We start from the raw sequence: 20,556 nt of genomic DNA on the forward strand, positions 1-20,556 counted from the left end.
CTAGGCAGGGGTTAAAGACGATGGTCATCACACTTATCCCGAAACTGTCAGGTTGCAGTGGGACACTGCACAGGAAACTGGACAGTGAACTCCTGACAGGGAAGGAATATGGTCAGTGGTGGAAAAAATATACTCAATTGTCATACTTTAGTGAAGGTAAAGATAACTTTAATAGAAAATGGGTGAAAGTCACCCAGTAAAATACTTGAGTAAAAGTATTTGGTTTGAAATATAAGTAAAAGTATAAATCATTTCAAAAACAGATGGCACAATGTTCTTGTTTTTATTTATGGAAGCCAGGGACACACACATAATTTACATTTGTGTTTAGTGAGTCCGTGAATTGGACAAGTTTCCTGTACTTTTGGTTGTCAGGAAAATGTATCGTGTAAAACTTTTTTTAGGAATGTCGTGAAGTAAATGTAAACGTTGGCAAAAAAATATAAATGGTAAAGTACAGATACTCCGAAAAACGTCGTTACATTATTAAGTAAAACATACTTTAAAGTACTAAAGTATAAGATCACTGAGTTACAATAGGCACAAATACAGTAAAGAGAATGTGGCAGATATAATACGCCGCGGTCTCTATTGTTTAGACCAACAGGGGATGACTTGCTTCTTTGCAAAAAACATCACGTTGACGTACCAATCTGAACTCACGCGAGGACTGCGATTTCATTGCCAGTGTGCGACAGAGACAGCGAAGATGGCGTCGCAGGAGACCGAAGCTTCTCCGCAAACCAACGGCGAGGTAAAATGAATGAAATTGTATGACTGGCTTCAATTTGTGACTACTAATAGCGGCATATGGTTAACTCGAGAGGAGTGAGTGGCACTGCAGATATTGTTATTGAATTGTGATAATTTCACACGAGCCTCTGACGTTGTCAATGCCGGTCGGTTTAAAAACGACCCCCTGCCTTTCACGATGCGTTTATTACTGCATCTGGCAAGGTAGCTGTTATTTTCTGATAAACTAACATTAGAACAGTTGACAAACCTATTTCTAAATTAAAATAATGAGGTCGGTACTTGGGGAAACAGATACACGTCATGACAGTATATTGGGTTAGCCGGATTTAAATTAGTTAACGTTAGCTAGTTATTATTAGCTGGCTAACTAGTTAGCTACAAGTGGCTACCTAGACTGACAATGCTATTTGGTCGGCGTATGTAGCTATCTCACGTTAGCAGATTAATTTGTCGAACGGCTTTCTTCAATGGACTAACGTTATTCCTTGACTGACTAGACTAGTCTGCTGCCTATCATTATTTATTGACTGGGTGCGAAACGAATCACCGTTCGTCACTGTGAGAATATATCGAACATCGATGTGATTTAAATATTGCAAGTAGGGATGTGCTTTCTAGATTTGCTGTAGTTAACTAGTTATGGATGTTACATCTTGTTATTAACTAACAAGCATATCCGACCTGCTTATTTACAACTGCACTTGGGTCAGACAGGCCACCTGCAAAGTATGGGTTGAAAACCCACTGTACCACAATCCAGGGATGAGAAATGTGTTGAATTATCCCATTATACACCGAGAAGATTGAAGGACAAATAGTTTTTCCTAAACTGGTCTCAAAGCGTTTAGTATTATTCTGTATGTAAATCCAATACGCTCCATTTAGTATGATATGTTACCATGTATGGTATGTATTAATTTGTGGATGTCTTTCACCCATTTCGCATGATATGTTAAGAATTTACAGTATGTTATGAAATCTAGCTAGTCGGCTAGGCTAGGCGGCTAACGTCGGCTGGGGGTAGGGTTAAATTGTTAAAGTTGCAATTCGCTATAATGCTCAAGCTGTCCATGATGACAACATGCTAGACATTCTTATTATATGCCCATCCATCCACCCCGACCAACCACCCTTTTAATTGTTTCCTTAACATATCATATTCATTTGAGTGTCCCAGATTTACTGGGGAACTCGAGCTGTTTTTGGAAAACTGCACTTTTCATCCTTACGGTAGGTAGCAGAAGCCACATTAGCCATTTTGGAATTGCAGTTTCAGACAATCAGCTCTTGTTCAACGGAGTTGCCTTTCTATAATGGCTGCTGTGGCTATCCCTGGCTATCTTATCCCTGAGACGCCGGCTAAACTACACAGGAAGCCTGTCTGACCCAAGTTCAGCTGTAAGCAAGAGGGTCGGATATGCTGGTTCGTTGTTAGCTAACTATCTAGCCACTTCATGTCTAAGCTCCATGGGTTCCTTTTGCAAATTTGAGGAACATTTACCTGTGTGACAATTTTGGTTTAGGCAGAGGAAAAATTAGTACTAATTTACACCTGACATAGTTGGTCTTAGGTAGAAAAAAATGTTTTGCTGGTAAATCAATGATCTTTTCTTATAGTGATCATGGAAACTGCACATTTTTGGTAGAAATGTTCTACTGTCGACAGAACAAAATACTCCAGACATGGGCAAATTTATTGTTGTCTAACCACATTTCCATCTACAGTTTTTATGTGAGTAAAATCATGACAGCTGTAATGGAAACCGGCAGACTAGGGATGTTAACCATTAATTGGTTAGCAGCCGAAAATACATTTGTCCGGTAATGCTTATCGGTCTATAGGGGCATTTACATAATTGAGTGGAATTAAATTGGTGCGTGTGTATTTTCAATTTTGTCATGCATCTTTTTTTATCACACATGCACAGCATACGGAGGCTAGTTTGCGAAGCGGAGTAGCCGATCACCTGTCACACAGTGCAGGAGAATAGCTCCTCAAAAAGCCCGTGCTGAAGTGAAATGTGCTTTGGTAAGCACAGTAATTGCTCAACAAATAACAACTAAATGAGCGTACAGCCGTATATTTCTTTGAAACCTCAATGTTTTACTTTGAGTCTTGCCTTGCTTCAATGTAGCCTTGCGAAAATCCATTCATAGAAATGTGGGGGCAATTATTTTATAAAGACTTCCTCATGCCATTAATAAAAATGGCTCCCCTGTTCAATTGGTTTTCATATCAACTTTCTTTCGTTGTCCAGAAGCCAAAGGCACAATCCTAGTCCTGTTAGAAACTCATCCTAGTTGTTGCTATTAGATTCCCCGTCTTTCTAAGTTTCTAATGGAGATTTTTATCAAATCTGATTTTATTGGTCACATGCACATGTTTAGCAGATGGTATTGCGGGTGTAGTGAAATGCTTGTGTTGCTAGCTCCAACAGTGCAGTAATATCTAACAATTTCACAATATACACACATTTAAAGGAATGGAGTTAAGAATATAGCAATATTTGGATGAGCAAAATCGGAGTGGCATAGACTAAAATACAGTAGAATAGAATGCAGTATATACATATGAGATGAGTAATGCAAAATTTGTAAACATTTATTAAAGTGACTTGTTCCTGTTATTAAAGTGGCCGGTGATTTCAAGTCTATGTAAATAGGGCAGCAGCCTCTAAGGTGCAGGGTTGAGTAACCATATGGTAGCTGGCTAGTGATGGCTATTTAAGTCTGATGGCCTGAAGATAAAAGTAGTTTTTCAGTCTCTCGGTCCCAGCTTTGATGCACCAGCACTGACCTCGCCTTCTGGATGATAGTGGGGTGAACAGGCAGTGGCTTGGGTGGTTGTTGTCCTTGATGATCTTTTTGGCCTTCCTTTGACATCGGGTGCTGTAGGTGTCCTGGAAGGCAGGTAGTTTTACCCCGGTGATTGGGCAGACCGCACCACCTTCTGGAGAGACCTGCGGTTGAGGGCGGTGTAGTTGCCATACCAGGTGGTGATACACCACGACAGGATGCTCTCAATTGTGCATCTGTAAAAGTTTGAGGGTTTTAGTTGTTAAGCCAAATTTTGGAGCTGTTGCACAGTCTGTCTGTCTGGATGGACCATTTCAGTTTGTCAGTGAAGTGTGCGCCGAGGAACTTGAATCTTTCCACCTTCTCCACTGTGTCCCGTCGATGTGGATATGGGGGTGCTTTCTCTGCTGTTTCCTTAAGTCCATGATCAGTTCCTTTGTTTTGTTGACATTGGATGAGATGTTATATTCCTGGGCCCACACCTCCATGGAAGGATGTCTCGTCATTGTTGGTAATCAGGCCTACCACTGTTGTGTCGTCTGCAAACTTGATGATTGAGTTGGAGGCGTGTGTGGCCTCGCAGTCATGGGTGAACAGGGGGTACAGGAGGGAGCTGAACACACCCTTGTGGGGCCCCTGTGTTGAGGATCAGCGAAGTGGAGTTGATGTTGCACAGTGCGGGGTTCAGACCCATGGCCCCAAGCTTAGTGATGAGCTTGGAGGGTACTATGGTATTGAAGGCTGAGCTATAGTCAATTAACAATATTCTTACATAGGTATTCCTCTTGTCCAGATGGGATATGGCAGTGCGATGGCGATTGCATCATCTGTAGATCTATTGGGGCTATAAGCAATTTGAAGTGGATCTAGGGTGTCAGGTAAGGTAGAGGTGATATGATCCTTGACTAGTCTCTCAAAGCACTTCATGATGACAGAAGTGGGTGCTACTGGTCGATAGTCATCTGGTTAAGTTACCTTTGTTCCTGTACCCAAGAAAGCAATGGTGGACATTTTGACGTTTGTGGGGACAGCAGACCGGGATAGGGAGAGATTGAATATGTCCAGCCAGCTCGTCTGCGCATGCTCTGAGGACACGGCTAGGGATTTCTGGGCCGGCTGCCTTGCGAGGGTACAGGAATAATTAGACTTATGGATGCCACCCGAAATAATAAATGTCCTAGAATTCCTATAATAGCTACAACCTAAAACTTCTTACCTGGGAATATTGAAGACTCGTGTTAAAAGGAACCACCAGCCTTTATATGTTCTCATGTTCTGAGCAAGGAACTTAAATGTTAGCTTTTGTACATGGCAGATATTGCACTTTTACTTCTCCAACACTTTGTTTTTGAATTATTTAAACCAAATTGAACATGTTTCATAATTTATTTGAGGCTAAATTTATTTTATTGATGTGATTATATTAAGTTAAAATAAGTGTTCATTCAGTATTGTTGTAATTGTCATTATTACAAATAAAAAAATTAAAATTGGCCGATTTAATCGGTATCTGCTTTGTTTTGGTCCTCCAATAATCGGTATTGGCGTTGAAAAATCATAATTGGTCGACCTCTAATCCCTACAACAGACAATTTCTTCAGGCAATTTGTTCGTTCAACATTGTGGGATCTTTTTGTGTCGGTAAAATGTTTTATGCAATAAATGGAGGTGGATATCAAAGTAAACTTTGATATCGCGTGAGTCACCAATAAAACCATGCATTTTATTCAGCTACAGATTAAATCAATTGATGACTTCACAGGGTGGTGAAAGTGCAAGGTGATAAGCTTGATGCTCCTTTTCAATAAATATTGAGGGTCTTATTCTGTTGATGCTTGGCTGCCGTTTTGATATTTTGAAATCTTGCTCTGTTGTCTATAATAATCTCATTATGTAGGCTATACACGCAATACCAGATTGGGCACATTCTCTATATAACACAACATTTAGAGTTGAAAAAGTACATGGGAATTGAACAGCAAAAGTCATGTGCACCATGTCATCACGCACAGACTTTTATCCAAAACTAGTCCATTTGATGGAAACGTCTCTGGTGGGAAAATGTACATATTTTGTTGAGGCACAGTTCAGAATATTCGCATGAAAATCTGTCACCTAGCTAGTGAAATGGATGATGTGTTGAAAAAAAACTCTCCTTTATCAGTAAACTGTTGTCTAGAGGGCATCCACCAAGACAAGATTGGGCAAGTTTGCTATTGATAGCAACAGTTTTTGTGACAACCAATGGAAATGCTATGGAATCCCATTGAACTTCTGTTTTTTTTATTCAGTAAATGGAAACTTATGCTGAAAATGTGCTATTTATTTGCACTATGCTATGTCATCAGGCACAGCTTTTCATCCGTAACAAGCCAGTTTGATGGAAAAAAAACTATCTTTTTAGTCTATAATTAGCTAGTGGAAGGAAACCTATTTTAGGATTCCCTGATTGATTTATTGTGTGTGTGTGTGTGTGTAGGTGAGCAGCAATGGAGCTGTTGCAGCCGTGGATGGCCAGGCTGTACAGACTGCTACTGGGGACCCTGCACCGCAACAGCCGGCTCCACCACCCAATGCATGGTCGGTCATAAAAGGAGTCCTCTTCAGGTGAGTCAGAGATGTGTGTGTGTGTACACACACACTGATATGAATAGACAATAGACAGCCCCTGTTTACTTGAATGTGGGATGTGTTTTTAAGTAGTAGGGTTGATGGTAAGGCAATCCTCTAATGGGGCCTGGGCCATGCCATTCACCTAGAGTGGTCTGCTAGTTTAGGTCTGTTAGAATCAGGGTGGAGCTCAGTCCCATTACAGCTCTACCGACCCGCAGTCAATTAATTTACAGTGCCTAATATATTCAAATGCAGGCTTTGTATTGTGGTGTCATATCAGGGGATTGTTGCCAGAGACACATTGCACTCTTTAGAGAGAAACCAGTTCACACCAAGACACAGGGTTTAAAGTGATAGGGGGGCAACCTTGGTTGTTGATACAATGACTAAAGACCTTCATTCAAGTCATGCACACCAGCAGCTTTTAATTAAATGAATCTCGGAGGTGTCTTTAAAGGTGTGATTTTGTTTAACTTTCAGTGTTTGCTAGATGATGATACATGTTCTCAACCTATTGGAATCACTATACTCTGCTGGTCTTCTCATGAGTGGAGACCAGAAACAGTGCTGGGGCCAGCGAGGGATTAGAACGACATGAAGGTGCATTAATGAGTACCAGGAGAGTTGGCTCCTATCATAGAAGCAGTACGGTGTGAGAGTGTCATACTGTTGCAACACATTCCCCTAGAGTATTTCAGTCAGCTGATTACTTGAAGCTCAAAACAAGATGTCAAACTTGGAAGAAGCCCCCGTTGTTGTGAGCCTGACAGTGGTAGCTCGATGGGATACGAGACCATCAGATTAGGCAACAAGGTTCAATCCTTTCCAACGTCTGATGCTAAATATATATATATAAAAAAACAATCGCTTGTCTTTATCTCAACCTTTTTGTTTCAGACACACACACTTACTTTACGGTAGATGCTAAGTGGGATCGTTGGTAGTACCCTAACATTAACCCTTACCTGACCTGGTTTAAGTTTAAACTTCAATGGGTGGTCTCAATCAGTTGGGTGGTCTCAATCATAGAAGTGTAATTATGTTTCTATGGTCCCAAGCATTCCACTTAGTAAAATGTGTAGTGTAGAGGGATTTTTCAAAATGTTGAATTGGTTTCAATTAGACAAAGCTGACCTTTTCTTCCCTTGTCCTTGTCCTCTGCAGGATCTTCGTCATCTGGGCCATCAGCAGCTGGTTCCGCAGGTCCTCTACACCAGACCCAAGTACCCCAGCAGGGGCACCGCATTTACCCAGCCGAAACCTTTTCCCCAAGGAAAGCCTCATGGTACGCCAACCTTTTCGCACCGTTCTGCATAAGCAATTAACCCCAGGTCATGTGACTATTGACTTTCTGGTTGACCTTTGGTCTGTGCCTGCTGCTCATTGTAGGTTCTCTGGGTGAACAGCTGGTGTCCGTTGACGAGCTTGGTCCTGGCTCGCTTGTTGACTTGCGCTCAGTAATTTAGTGCACACTGCCGGACAAAGAAGCTGTGCCACAGCAAACAACCACCCAAAGTAGTACCATATGGGCAAATCAATAGGAGAACATGAAGGAAATAAATGTTAACCTGTTTTTCCTTCTATCCTCAGGACCTGTATGTGTACATCTCCCAGGATGAGGTCTTCTCTGACTTCAACGACACACAGTCCCTGTTCTGGTTCCATAGAGACCTGGTCTACGGAGACTGGAACACTGGAGACGAGGGGGACGGCTGCTATGAGCACTCACTGGACCTGGACATCCAAGAGGTGAGGGGGGAGACTGGGGAGGGAGAGGTAAGAGTAGGATTTTCTAATCTCTCTCTCTGATCCTATGTGCTACAGAAGGTGCAAATGAATGGTTCCCTCTACATCCACGTGTATTTCACAAAGACCGGATTCCACCCAGACCCCAAACGCAAGAGCCAGTATCGTCGGCTAGCAACAGTCCATGCCACGCGAAGTAAGTAACGGACACACACCGCCTACTCTGGTGCATGCATGACCTTTTCAAACTAGTGTGTAAGTGGTTTGACTCCTCTTTGACTCTTTCAGTGCTGAACAAGTTCAAACGCAGGAAGTTCGTGAAGACTAAGAACCTGCTGACGGGGGAAACCGAGACCGACCCGGAGATGATCAAGGTCAGCTGTGTTTACCATGATTCATAGACCTCATTCCTTTTCAGTCCGTAGACCCAGTCCACACAGTATTGACTGACTGCCGTTCCTCTTTCCTCTCCCCCAGCGAGCGGAGAGCCACGGCCCAGTGGAGATCATCTCCCACTGGCACCCCAACCTCACCATCAACATGGTGGACGACCATACAGCCTGGGTCAAGGGCTCGGTCCCCCCTCCACTGGACCAACGTAAGCTCTACCCACCTATTCTCACGCTTCTCAGTTGGTTATACCAGAGCATGTACTAGGAGAGTTGAGATCTACTGCTTCTTTACAAAAAGCGAACTAAAGGTGAAATACCTTTTAGTTACTGCTCTATTCTGGCTGTCTCATTTTCTCAACCCATTATTTTTACCCTTCCCAACCCTACAGATGTGAAGTTTGACGCGGTGAGCGGCGACTACTATCCAATCGTCTACTTCAACGACTACTGGAACCTGCAGAAAGACTACTACCCCATCAATGAGAGCCTGCAGTCGCTGCCTCTGCGCCTGTCCTACTGCCCGCTGTCCCTGTGGCGCTGGCAGCTCTACGCTGCCCAGAACGCCCGCTCACCATGGAACTTCCTGCCAGAGGACACCTACGAGCAGTCTGACGAGGACCAGGACTCTGTCAAGGTCAGGGGTTAGAGGTCATAGGCCGGGGCAGGGCAGGGTGTAAATGGAGAAGGAGATATAGATCTCGCTTTTGCTCCTCCAATGTAGCACATCTTAGAATCAGACTTGTCCTGGAGTCTAGACTCCATGTTGTTTCCCTGGTAACAGTTGCTAAGGAACTGTGTTGTCTCTAGGTGGCCCTGCTGGAAACCAATCCTTACCTCCTGGGCGTGACCATCGTGGTCTCCATCGTACACAGCATCTTCGAGTTCCTGGCATTTAAGAATGGTGAGCTCGCCGTGCCTCTGTTCCCACAGCTTAACTGCCTATTAGAAGACCACTTTTGGATTATATGTGTTCTACGGTGTGGTAGAATGTTGTTTCTATACTGTGTGTGTGTGTCAGACATCCAGTTCTGGAACAGCAGGCAGTCTATGGAGGGTCTCTCTGTGCGCTCCATCATCTTTGGGGTGTTCCAGTCCCTGGTGGTGCTGCTCTACATCCTGGACAATGAGACCAACTTCGTGGTGCAGGTCAGTGGGTTTTTCATTTATTCTCAAAAAGGATTAAATAAAGACTTGTCACCAGACCCTTTGTAATGTCACTCATCACGACAGGCTCTGTACGCATGTCATTCATGACCATTGTACTATAGCAGAGTGGTCCCTTTACTAATCCCCATCTCGTGTCCCATAACATCCAGGTCAGCGTGTTCATCGGCCTGCTCATCGACTTCTGGAAGATCACCAAGGTCATGGACGTCAAGGTGAGATGGACGACGGGTATTTCAATGCTTTTGGTTGCACAAATGAATCCCTGTTAGCTCATCCGGATGTGTCTCCTCCCCAGTTGGACAGAGAGAACAAATTGTTCGGGATCCTCCCACGCTTATCAATAAAAGACAAGTCAACGTACGTGCAGTCCTCCACCAAAGTCTTCGACGACGTAAGGAAACGCGTCACCACCATTCTCTTAATTTACCGCTCGCATGGACAATCTTGTAGTGATGGTTTTTGTCCTGTCCTCTTCCCTCTGTGCAGATGGCCTTCAAGTACCTGTCATGGCTGCTCTACCCTCTGTTCGGGTGCTATGCCGTCTACAGTGTGTTGTACCAAGAGCACAAAGGCTGGTACTCATTCGTACTGGGCATGCTCTATGGCTTCTTGTTAACCTTTGGTGAGTCACTGGTGGTCATTGTTCAGAAGCGTGATATAGTTTGCCTGATTTTTATCTGTAATGGGACTGAGCTCCACCCTGGTCTTGGAAAATCATCCTTTCCTCTCTCGTTTTCTATGCTGTGATGATCACATCGCTAAATATCTGTTGCGCAGTCCAGGACAAGTGGCAGTCTATGCCGTCTTAATCCTCATTTAGATAGTCTAATCCTTATTGACAGTCTGTCCTAGCAGCCAGTCTAGCTTTATTGATAGTCTGTCCTTGTCATTCTCTCCTAAATGACTTTTTAAAAACATTTGTTATTAATTGACATTCTGAGCGATATTCTACCCTAAATGACATGTTGTCGTGTCTGCTTTGTGATTGGCTCAGGTTTCATCACGATGACGCCACAGTTGTTCATCAACTATAAGATGAAGTCTGTGGCCCACCTCCCATGGAGGATGCTCACCTACAAGGCTCTGAACACCTTCATCGACGACCTGTTTGCCTTTGTCATCAAGATGCCCATGATGTACAGGATAGGATGTCTCCGAGACGGTGCGTTATTACTCACTGCCCTCCAAACACACATTTCATACACTTATTAGTACAGCCCATTCTGGTTCTTACCAATGACTATCCCGTTGATATATAAAAAAACTAGTTCCCTTAGGTGTTTTAACGGTACACATATTCCTACCGAACCGTTTGGTATGGGGACCGCTGTTCGGGCCGCACCGTGGGCCCAAAAGAATGGATTTTAAAAATGATGTACAAAATCAAAACACTAAGCCTGTAGGGAAAGGGGGATACCTAGTCAGTTGTACAACTCACTGCATTCAACTGAAATGTGTGTACCGCATTTAACCCAACCCCTCTGAATCAGAGAGGTGCAGGGGGGGGCTGCCTTCATCGACATTCACGTCATTGGCTGTAGGCTATGCATACTCGGTGTTGTATGCCTCTTGAGTACACCGGCACTGAAAAAATAATAATTTGGGCTGTTCTGTTAAAACGACTACAGTGGTTCATCATTTAAGAAGTTTCATTATAGTGAGCGGTTAATGCTCATTTGAACCACCAGAGGGCGTCTTTGAGCATATCTACACCATTTAGTCTTTTTATCATTCTTTTATTAACGAAAACACAAAGATGCCGATGAACAAATACTGTATACTACTTTCTATTGGATATACAGTATATACTGTACATCATGCCCTATTTTAAGGTGGCTTTGATTATTATGTGGATTATAATACATTTACATTTTGTAGGTTGATGCATTTTCATTAGGGAAAATCAGGTCTGTGATATTGAGTTAGACATTTCAAACTTCAGTCTTGCCAGGTGAACTTATCTTTTGGTCTGATAATTTCGTTCAAGCATTTTATTTATAAAAACAAGTTAAAAGGGAGCCTAGAATAATTAAACAATAAATGAACTGCAACATGTTGGCTAAAGCAATTGCAATCACGGTGGAATGCGACTGTTTTTAATCTGGGCTGTACTATTGTATTTGTTGTGTTTTCAAATGGTCTGAATTTAAGTTAATGAATTCCCTGCTACCAATCGCCAGATATCTTCATTCTTATTAGCCAATGCCCATCACGTGATCGGTGTCCTTCTCACAGGCATCGAAGCGTTCAGTGAGGCCACAAGACAGACAGATGCATCGGAGCACGTCCTTATTTAATTTGGAGGCTCATTTTGAAAATGTTAGCTCTGTCCGCATGTACTTTTCGTCAGCCACCAGCATGAGTAGGCCTAAACGAACAGCAAAAAAACACTAGTGTATGTCAATCTATAGTAGAAATGTTGACCTCTATTGATCAGCTTGGCCTTTCTGTGCGAGATAAATATTCCAAACATACTCTGGGACAGTTGTGGGACGCAATAGATCCCAAATGAATACAACCACTGTACTTGCATTATTATTATTTTATTTTTTAAACATTTACAAGCAACGAGGCTGATGCAACAGATCCCAATGTTTGCTTAAAATGTTGCTAAATAATTTCTTCACAGAAGTCCGGCAATGCACAAACTGCAGTAGGCTATAAGCACAAATGTTCCAAAATGCAATTTGGCGGGAAAACACCCTTCTCAAAAGTGCACCGCAAATATGACAGGTGTGAAAATATCCTTCAGAAATAGGGAAGACACAAAGACTCATCAACAAACATGGGTTGTTTAATATTAGAACACTTGTCTTTGGCTGCTAGACAACAAAAGAAAGTTGAGAACATGAGAGATATAAATACTGACTTCAATTGCATATGATGAAGTGTTTATAAAAGAATCCCCTTAACATTCCTATGGTCAGAACGTGGCAAGACATGTCTCATAAAATGACAAATGACTGTGTTTTAAACAATTATGTTTATGGTTAAATAGTCTCAAGCTGTGTTCGAATACCCATACTAATATACTACATACTAAACTCCGCAAAAAAAGAAACGTCCCTTTTCAGGACCCTGTCTTTCAAAGATCATTTGTAAAAATCCTAATTTCTTCATTGTAAAGGGTTTAAACACTGTTTCTCATGCTTGTTCAATGAACCATAAACAATTAATGTTTGTGGAATGGTCGTTAAGACACTAACAGCTTACAGACGGTAGGCAATTAAGGTCACAGTTGTGAGAACTTAGGACACTAAAGAGGCCTTTCTACTGACTCTGAAAAACACCAAAAGAAAGATGCCCAGGGTCCCTGCTCATCTGTGTGAATGGGGCCTTAGGCATGCGGACTGCTGCAGATGTGGCCTGGGCAAAAAATTGCAATGTCCGTACTGTGAGACGCCTAAGACGGCGCTACAGGGAGACAGGACGTACAGCTGATCGTCCTCGCAGTGGCAGACGACGTGTAACAACACCTACACAGGATTGGTACATCCAAACATCACACCTGCGGGACAGGTACAGGATGGCAACAATAACTGCCTGAGTTACACCAGGAACGCACAATCCCTCCATCAGTGCTCAGACTGTCCGCAACAGGCTGAGAGAGGCTGGACTCAGGGCTTGTAGGCCTGTTGTAAGGCAGGTCCTCACCAGACATCACCGGCAACAACGTCGCCTATGGGCACAAACCCACCGTCGCTGGACCAGACGGGACTGGCAAAAAGTGCTCTTCGCGTTTTGTCTCTGCATCCGGGAAATTTTGGCATACTAACTATGACCAATAAACATACTATATACTCAATTCATGTCACATAGTGCAGTTGTATGATTATTGGAAGACTGCTCCGATGGCAAGGTGGGTGTTGCAGTGTGCAACAGGCACTAGCCTTTCTCTATCAGAACAAAAGGTGACTCAAGTATGTCGACAGAATCAAGCCATTCGACAATAATGTTCCTACATTATATTTGTCAAACATGACTGGCATTTAGCCTATTGTGGCAGACCAAGGGGTTTGGTCAAGACGTTTACACAGATCAGACACGGACAGAGTAAGATTATCTCGGTTTCAAGGGTGTTTATTTAAATAATAAATCAGAAGAAAAGGATAGGTCTCCCCCATGAGACCCTTTCCAGGATACCGTCTTCTGGGCTCCGGGTCTTGCTGTATCCTGTCGGGCACAAAAACTGAACTCCCTCCTTTTACCTCAGGCACCGTCTCCAACTATACGGAAGTCACCTTTCTTCCCCCAGTCCCTTTCTCTGTGTGCTGCCCTTCTGGCAGCTTTATGGGACTCGTACAGCTGGTGAGCAATCAGCCAACCACATTCAGCCCCAATTAGTCCTGTCTGGAGAGCCCGTCGAGACCTGGCACATCCAGCAGAGGGAGCCATCGCCTCGTGGTGTAGAATCCGTCTGCCACCAGGCCTCGACGAGTCTCCGAGTGGTGGCTGACCTGCTGTACGCCACACTATATATATGTAATTAAAAGTCTCATTAAAGTTTGGCTACATTCTCAGGTGCCTTATGTCAGCATCGGTCCGGACAGGTTGTAGCCAATAAGCACAGGCTATCACCTACAGTTTAACATGTTCGCTAATTATTTATGTACATTTACAAACACTTGTGTTTTTCATAAGAATAGTTGGGGGGGGGGGTTGGCTATTTTGGTTAATGGCTTTGGTGCCCTGGCAGCTATTGAAGGCCGAATGGCCATGATCCTAAAATCATGAAATTCCAGGCCTGGCTATACATACATTTTTAGTCCCTAAAAATAGAACTCAACTCAGCAAGTCTAGTCTGCTGATGGCCCATCAAGGTTGGATGGCTTCTTTTGTATCCCAATAATAGTTTAGGCTGCTGAACGATTTACATCTTACAAGATCACTTTGCCTATTCTTGCCTTTATATGTTGGCATGCAGAACCTTTATTTAACCTATTCCGATATGTTGATAGGCATTGCACTGAATCGTACAGTATTATGCCTGTTGAGAGGAATTTTGATCATATTACCGTTCATATCAACACACTCCTAACTCCCGTTCAACAACTCTCTAAATCGATTTTTTTATGCGCTACAAATGGATAACTTGAAATAACGTAGGTTGATTTAAATAATCAAAAGCTAAATGTGATTATTAGCCTAGTGGTATTTTAGGCATATGTCAATTAGGCCTGATGTAAAATCATTGTCAAGAGAGAATTTTGCATGTAGGTGTAGATTATTTATGGGTTGATAATTATACGGAAAAAAGTAGAGGTTGCTTAACCAACGTGAGCCGAGGTGTAACCTAGAAACGTGTAAACAACATTGGAAAGGAAAAGGCACAACGCTCACTGACCATGAGAAATTGTTATTAAGCAAGTTTTAAAACATTGACGTTTCTGCCTTCAGTGGATAATCACAAAGTGAATGGACAAGTTTATATAGGGCAGGGGTGCTCAACTCTTACCCTACATAGGTTCGGAGCCTGCTGGTTTTCTGTTCTACCTGATAATTAATTAATTGCACACACCTGGTGTTCCAGGTTCAAGATCAGTCCCTGATTTAGACGGGAACAATGAAAAAATTCAGTGGAACTGGCTCCGAGGCCCAGATTTGGGATTGGGGGATCTAGGCCATGGGGAAGACAATTAGGGATAACTCTCTTCAGCTGGTGGTGCTCAATGTCTCCACCTAGTGATGAAATACAGAAGTGGAACCAGTAAAAACAATTGGAAAACTTGGCAAGCTTTTTTTCATCTACAGTAGGTGAAATTGATATACAACCATTAGTATATAATTCATGTTTAATATGTTAGGGCTGCTGTCGACAACTAGGTGGAACTCATGTGACTGGAGAGGCTTCACGCATAGCAAGTTACGGTATTAAAACTAAATAGGACATACTCTTAGGCCTACAGCTCAATGGCGGTTATACAATGATACTATACTAAGCTTACTAATGATAATGACATTACTTATTATAGTGATGATCATAATAATTATAATAATAACAATAAGGAGGTGGGGGGGAAAGGAGGGTAGAGGAGCGAGAGCTGCTTGCAGATTGTGACTAACGACATGTTGTAAGCAAACATGTTGTATTTTTCTGCCTGTTTTGGAACAGTGTACACAACACTATATAAATAAGTAATACCAGAGAGTCGTCTTACCAAAAAAAGCCTTTATTACAGCATAGCAAAGATTAAAAACAGACATTTGTGAAATTGCTTTAGCTGACCTTTTTGCAGTTATTTGAGGCTTGGTGCTCATGGAATCAGTAGGCTATTAAACACTCAAACGGACAACAAAAGCAGCATATGTATTATTCCTGTTGATTTACACTACATGACCAAGTATTTGGACACCTGCTCGTCAAACATCTCATTCCAAAATCATGGGTATTAATATGGTGTTGGTCCCCCCCCCTTTGCTGCTATAACAGCCTCCACTCTTCTGGGAAGGCTTTCCACTAGATGTTGGAACATTGCTGCGGGTTCTTGCTTCCATTCAGCCATGAGCATTAGTGAGGTCGGGCAACTGATGTTGGGCGATTAGGCCTAGCTTGCAGTTGGCTTTCCAATTAATCCCGAAGGTGTTTGATGGAGTTGAGGTCAGGGCTCTGTGCAGGCCAGTCAAGTTCTTCCACACCATTCTCGACAAAGCATTTCTCTATGGACCTCGCTTTGTGCTTGGGAGCAACAGGTCTGAAGGACATTCCTGCAGTCAGCATGCCAATTTCACACTCCCTCAACTTGTGGTGTGACACAACTTCACATTGTTAGTGGCCTTTTGTCCCCAGCACAAGGTGCACCTGTGTAATGGTCATACTGTTTAATCAGCTTCTTGATATGCCACACCTGTAAGGTGGATGGATTATCTTGACCAAGGAGAAATGCTCACTAATATGGATGTAAACACACTAGCTCAACATTTTTGATAAATAAGCTTTTTGTACATATGGAACATTTTCATGGATCTTTTATTTAAACTCGTGAAACATGGGACCAATTACTATACATTTTGAGGTTTATATTTTTATTCAGTGTAATTAAGTGTTTCCTGTATCCTCAATTTTCGCCACTATGCACATATCAACATATAGGGAAAGTTGACAATTCAATGGCGCACTGAAGGTTGTTTCAGCACCGTGTACAGCTATATTTTTCAGCACAGGGCCGAGTGATTCACTTGTTTGGGGCTTTCGTTCAAAACAAGTTATACTATAAAGCAGGGTCAAAGACATTCTTTCTGATCGACTTTAGTTTGAATTATGCGGATTATAATAAATTGACATTTTTTAGGGGTTGATGCATTTTTCTTTAGGGTAATTCAGTTCTGTGATACTAAGTTAAATGTAAAACTTTAGAGGACTTAAAGGAAAGGGGATACCTAGGCAGTTGTACAACTGAAATGTGTCATCTGCATTTAACACAACTAAGCCTTGAATACCTTGCAAGTTTGGCCATTAGGCTACACGTTACAATATGACTCAACTCTGACTGACCGCAGAATCTATCTGTGGTCTAAACTGTGGCACAAATTGGGATTTTCCACACCTAGCCGAGCTGTTAGACTGTCCCTTGTAAATTAATGGAGGTGTGAATGTTTCTGTCAGTTGGCGGGTTGTTCCACATTACAGCTCCTAACACGAATCTGATAATTAATTATGAATAGGATTTATTTTGTTTGCATTCTTTATTGTAACCACAATATTAAATTATTTAACATATACACGAGCAGATTCACTTAGTCAAAACATTTATTTATTAAAGACTATCAGAAAGAATGTCTGTACTTGTTTATTTTGATCCAAAGCTAAAAATGAGTTAGTCACCCAGCTTTATGCTGCAAAATAGCCTACTAAATAGGCCAAGCATAAAGTAATTCATTCAATTGGGCGGCAGGTAGCCTAGTGGTTAGAGCGTTGGACTAGTAACCGAAAGGTTGCTAGATCGAATCCCCGAGCTGACAAGGTAAAAATCTGTCGTTCTGCCCCTGAATAAGGCAGTTAGCCCACTAAAGCTGAGGTTGTCAATGAATTTGACAATGCACCATGTATTGCGCTTACTACAGGTCAGGGATGGGCAACCCCAGTCCTCGAGGACCGGTGTCACACCATCTCTATCACAGCTGATTAAACTAATTGCATTCTAAACTGAAGATCATGATAAGTTGATTATTGGAGTCGGGTGTGTTAGCTGGGGCAAAAGTGTGGCCCAGAGGACTGGAGTTGCCCATCCCTGCTACAGATGGACCTCCAGACCTACAGAGAGCTACTTAGAAACATTTCACCCCAAAAACATCTATTGGTATTTGTTTCATTAGTATATTGTTGACATAGTCCCACACACGTTTAAGATATATAACTTTATATAGCGTTTACCTCCCTCGTGACAGCGAGAAGAGAGAAATGACGTTTTAAAGTTCATTTCCTGCAATTCTACACATGCTATTCTAGTAATTTTGCCATGCGGCGGAGAGAAAGAAAATGGCAGTTTTACAGCTAATTTCCTGCAATTCTACACATTTTGCCTTAGGGTGGAGGCAAATGTTTGCAGGTTTTAATATGCTAACTGATGGACAGTGGGCCTCACCCCGGTCAGTAATTCGACCATGCTTACTGCAAGTTTAGTTAGCTGGCCGCTAGACTAACTTCTGATGCACAACCACATTTTCAAATTTCACCGTTTGTAATCTATTATTCTAACTCTCAACAGTAAGTTGAGACCTCGACTGAGTTGGTCCATTTGGTCTACAAAATGGTCTGCGGGTCCATCCCTGGTTTACATGAAGGGTAGGAGACCAGGTTAAAGAAGGATTTTCAAGCCTTGAGACATGGATTGTGTAGCTGTGCCATTCAGAGGAGGTGTGGGCAAGATACAGATTGAAGTGCCTTTTGAACAGGTTATGGTAGAGGTGTCAAGAACTGCAGCGCTGCTGGGTTTTTCGTGCTCAACAGTTTCCTGTGTGTATCAAGAAATGTCCACCACCCAAAGGATATCCAGCCAACTTGACACACACTGTGGGAAAAATTGGCGTCAACATGGGCCAGCATCTCTGTGGAACGCTTTCGACACCTTGTAGAGTTCATGCCCGATGAATTAAGGCTGTTCTGAGGGCAAAAGGTGGGGTGCAACTCAGTATTAGGAAGGTGTCCTTAATGTTTTGTACACTCAGTGCGCAATGTCTGAGCCATGTTTTACATATCGACATCACATGCATATTGCACTTTATTTTAGTGTTGAGTAATTGTTTTACTTTATGAAAATGCAACATGTTGGTACTCGTGACGGTGCTCTCTTCAGGCTTTATATGACTCATGATCATACATGGAATCAGGAATACCAACACAATTGTTACTACAGTAACTGTTAGCGTTTCATTTTCCTGCTGTACTGAAACCGAACCGTGATCCCCGAAACAGCGATATGTACCAAACTGTGGGTTTTGGTGAACGTTACACCCCTAGTTCCCCTGTAATAACTCTGTTTCCCTCCCACAGACGTAGTGTTCTTTGTCTACCTGTACCAGCGCTGGATCTACAGGGTGGATCCAAACCGGATGAACGAATTTGGCACCAGCGGAGCGGAACCCACTGGAGTGGACCCTAACAAGGACAGCACAGCGCAGGGGGAGGTCGCAGCCACTGGGGAGGTCGCAGCCACTGGGGAGGTCGCAGCCACTGGGGAGGTCGCAGCCACTGGGGAGGTCGCAGCCATAACAGAAAAAGCTAAGGATGAGAAGAAGAACGATTAACCACGACCAACTTATCCGCCTTTCTCGCCCTCGCTCCTGGGGTGAAGAGGACCTGTGGAAACCAGGCAGAGTGAAATGTCATTTGCCAGAGAAAAGAAGTCATTGTATTCTGTCATGGACACCGCTACAAATTTCAGTCTAACTCTCCCTCTTTGTGTGGGGGATCTGCAGCGAATCGTAATTAATGTGGACTTCCTATTTTATTTTTTTTATTTTTAGTTCAAGTGAAGTAAAACAAATGTGATGTACTGTATTCTTTATATTTTGGGTAACAGTAATGATTTGGAGGCCAGGTTGTGAATGTTGGAGGCCCAGTTGAGGGTGGATAGTTGCAGTACATATCTCAGAATTTTCAGATCTTTGCGCCATCTGTGGATTTCTTGTGATTTCTTTAAAAAAGAAAAAATCATTCCATGTGTGAACGCAATGTGTCATGGTGGGGAAATTGGTGAGTTGTGCTGGAGGAATCTGGAAGGGTCCGGAACCAAGTGTGACGTGAAGGGAACCAAGATGCACAACCTGTCCAACACTACCCGCGAAAGACAGTCTACCCTCCATTTTAAACAAATGGTCGATGTTCCGAACTTGAACAACAACAAGAAACAGCCTTGTAGGTATTAATAGAAATATATTAATTATGGCTTGATTTCTGTTTTTCAGTCACTTGAATTTATTTTGTATGTTCTGAAACTACAGAATCTCGGGTTGTAATGTGAATAATACTGATGTCAAAGTGTCTAGTAATAGCGGATTTAAGTATTTTTGCCTGGACTTATGATTTTTCAATTGTTCTACTACATTCACACTCCAAGCAGGACCACCTTGACACACACTTGAGTCGACAAAACATTAAGGACACCTAAGACATTAACGCCCTCAGAATAGCCTCAATTCGTCTGGGCATGGATACTACAAGGTGTCGAAAGCATTCAACAGGGGTGCTGGCCAATGCTGACTCCAATGCATCCCGCAGTTGTCAAGTTGGCTGGATGTCCTTTGGGTTGTGGACCATTCTTGATACAGACGGAAAACTGTTGAGCGTGGAAAAACCCAGCAGCGTTGCAGTTCTTGACACAAACTGGTGCGGCTGGCACCTGCTACCATAACCCGTTCAAAGGCACTTATATCTTTTGTCTTGCCCCTTTACCTTTTGAATGGCACACATGCGCAATCCATGGCAAGGCTTTTTAAAGGTTATCAAAACGTCGTGCCAGGGTAAGCCTACGCTATACATCAGCCCTTTTTCGCCCCAATTTTGATCTTGTCTCATCGCTGCAACTCCCCAACGGGCTCGGTAGAGGCGAAGGTCGAGTCATGCGTCCTCCGAAATAAGGCCCACCAA

General features: G+C 42.8%; 1 protein-coding gene across 1 annotated transcript; it reads left to right on the forward strand.

Annotated features, from left to right (window-relative positions):
• The first annotated feature begins 602 nt into the window (after positions 1 to 602).
• Positions 603 to 19,973, forward strand: LOC109905408 (cleft lip and palate transmembrane protein 1 homolog). The gene is made up of 15 exons (XM_020502764.2): positions 603 to 754; positions 6,032 to 6,159; positions 7,330 to 7,450; positions 7,756 to 7,914; positions 7,990 to 8,107; positions 8,200 to 8,285; positions 8,389 to 8,509; positions 8,693 to 8,937; positions 9,111 to 9,204; positions 9,322 to 9,449; positions 9,620 to 9,682; positions 9,766 to 9,861; positions 9,957 to 10,092; positions 10,465 to 10,632; positions 18,961 to 19,973. Exons 1-15 carry the CDS (start codon positions 611 to 613, stop codon positions 19,212 to 19,214), a joined length of 2,061 nt encoding a protein of 686 aa, XP_020358353.2. The 5' UTR covers positions 603 to 610; the 3' UTR covers positions 19,215 to 19,973.
• The last annotated feature ends 583 nt before the right edge of the window (positions 19,974 to 20,556 follow it).

Source organism: Oncorhynchus kisutch, linkage group LG15 (assembly GCF_002021735.2).
Source record: "Oncorhynchus kisutch isolate 150728-3 linkage group LG15, Okis_V2, whole genome shotgun sequence".
NCBI lineage: Eukaryota > Metazoa > Chordata > Actinopteri > Salmoniformes > Salmonidae > Oncorhynchus > Oncorhynchus kisutch.

What these genes read in the sequence shown, in the direction of transcription:
- LOC109905408 (XM_020502764.2), top strand. Translation starts at nt 611, where the DNA reads ATGACTTGCTTCTTTGCAAAAAACATCACGTTGACGTACCAATCTGAA. An exon ending in AACAGTCCATGCCACGCGAA is followed by an intron (nt 8,108 to 8,199) that starts GTAAGTAACGGA and finishes TGACTCTTTCAG; the next exon opens with TGCTGAACAAGTTCAAACGC. An exon ending in GTTCCTGGCATTTAAGAATG is followed by an intron (nt 9,205 to 9,321) that starts GTGAGCTCGCCG and finishes TGTGTGTGTCAG; the next exon opens with ACATCCAGTTCTGGAACAGC.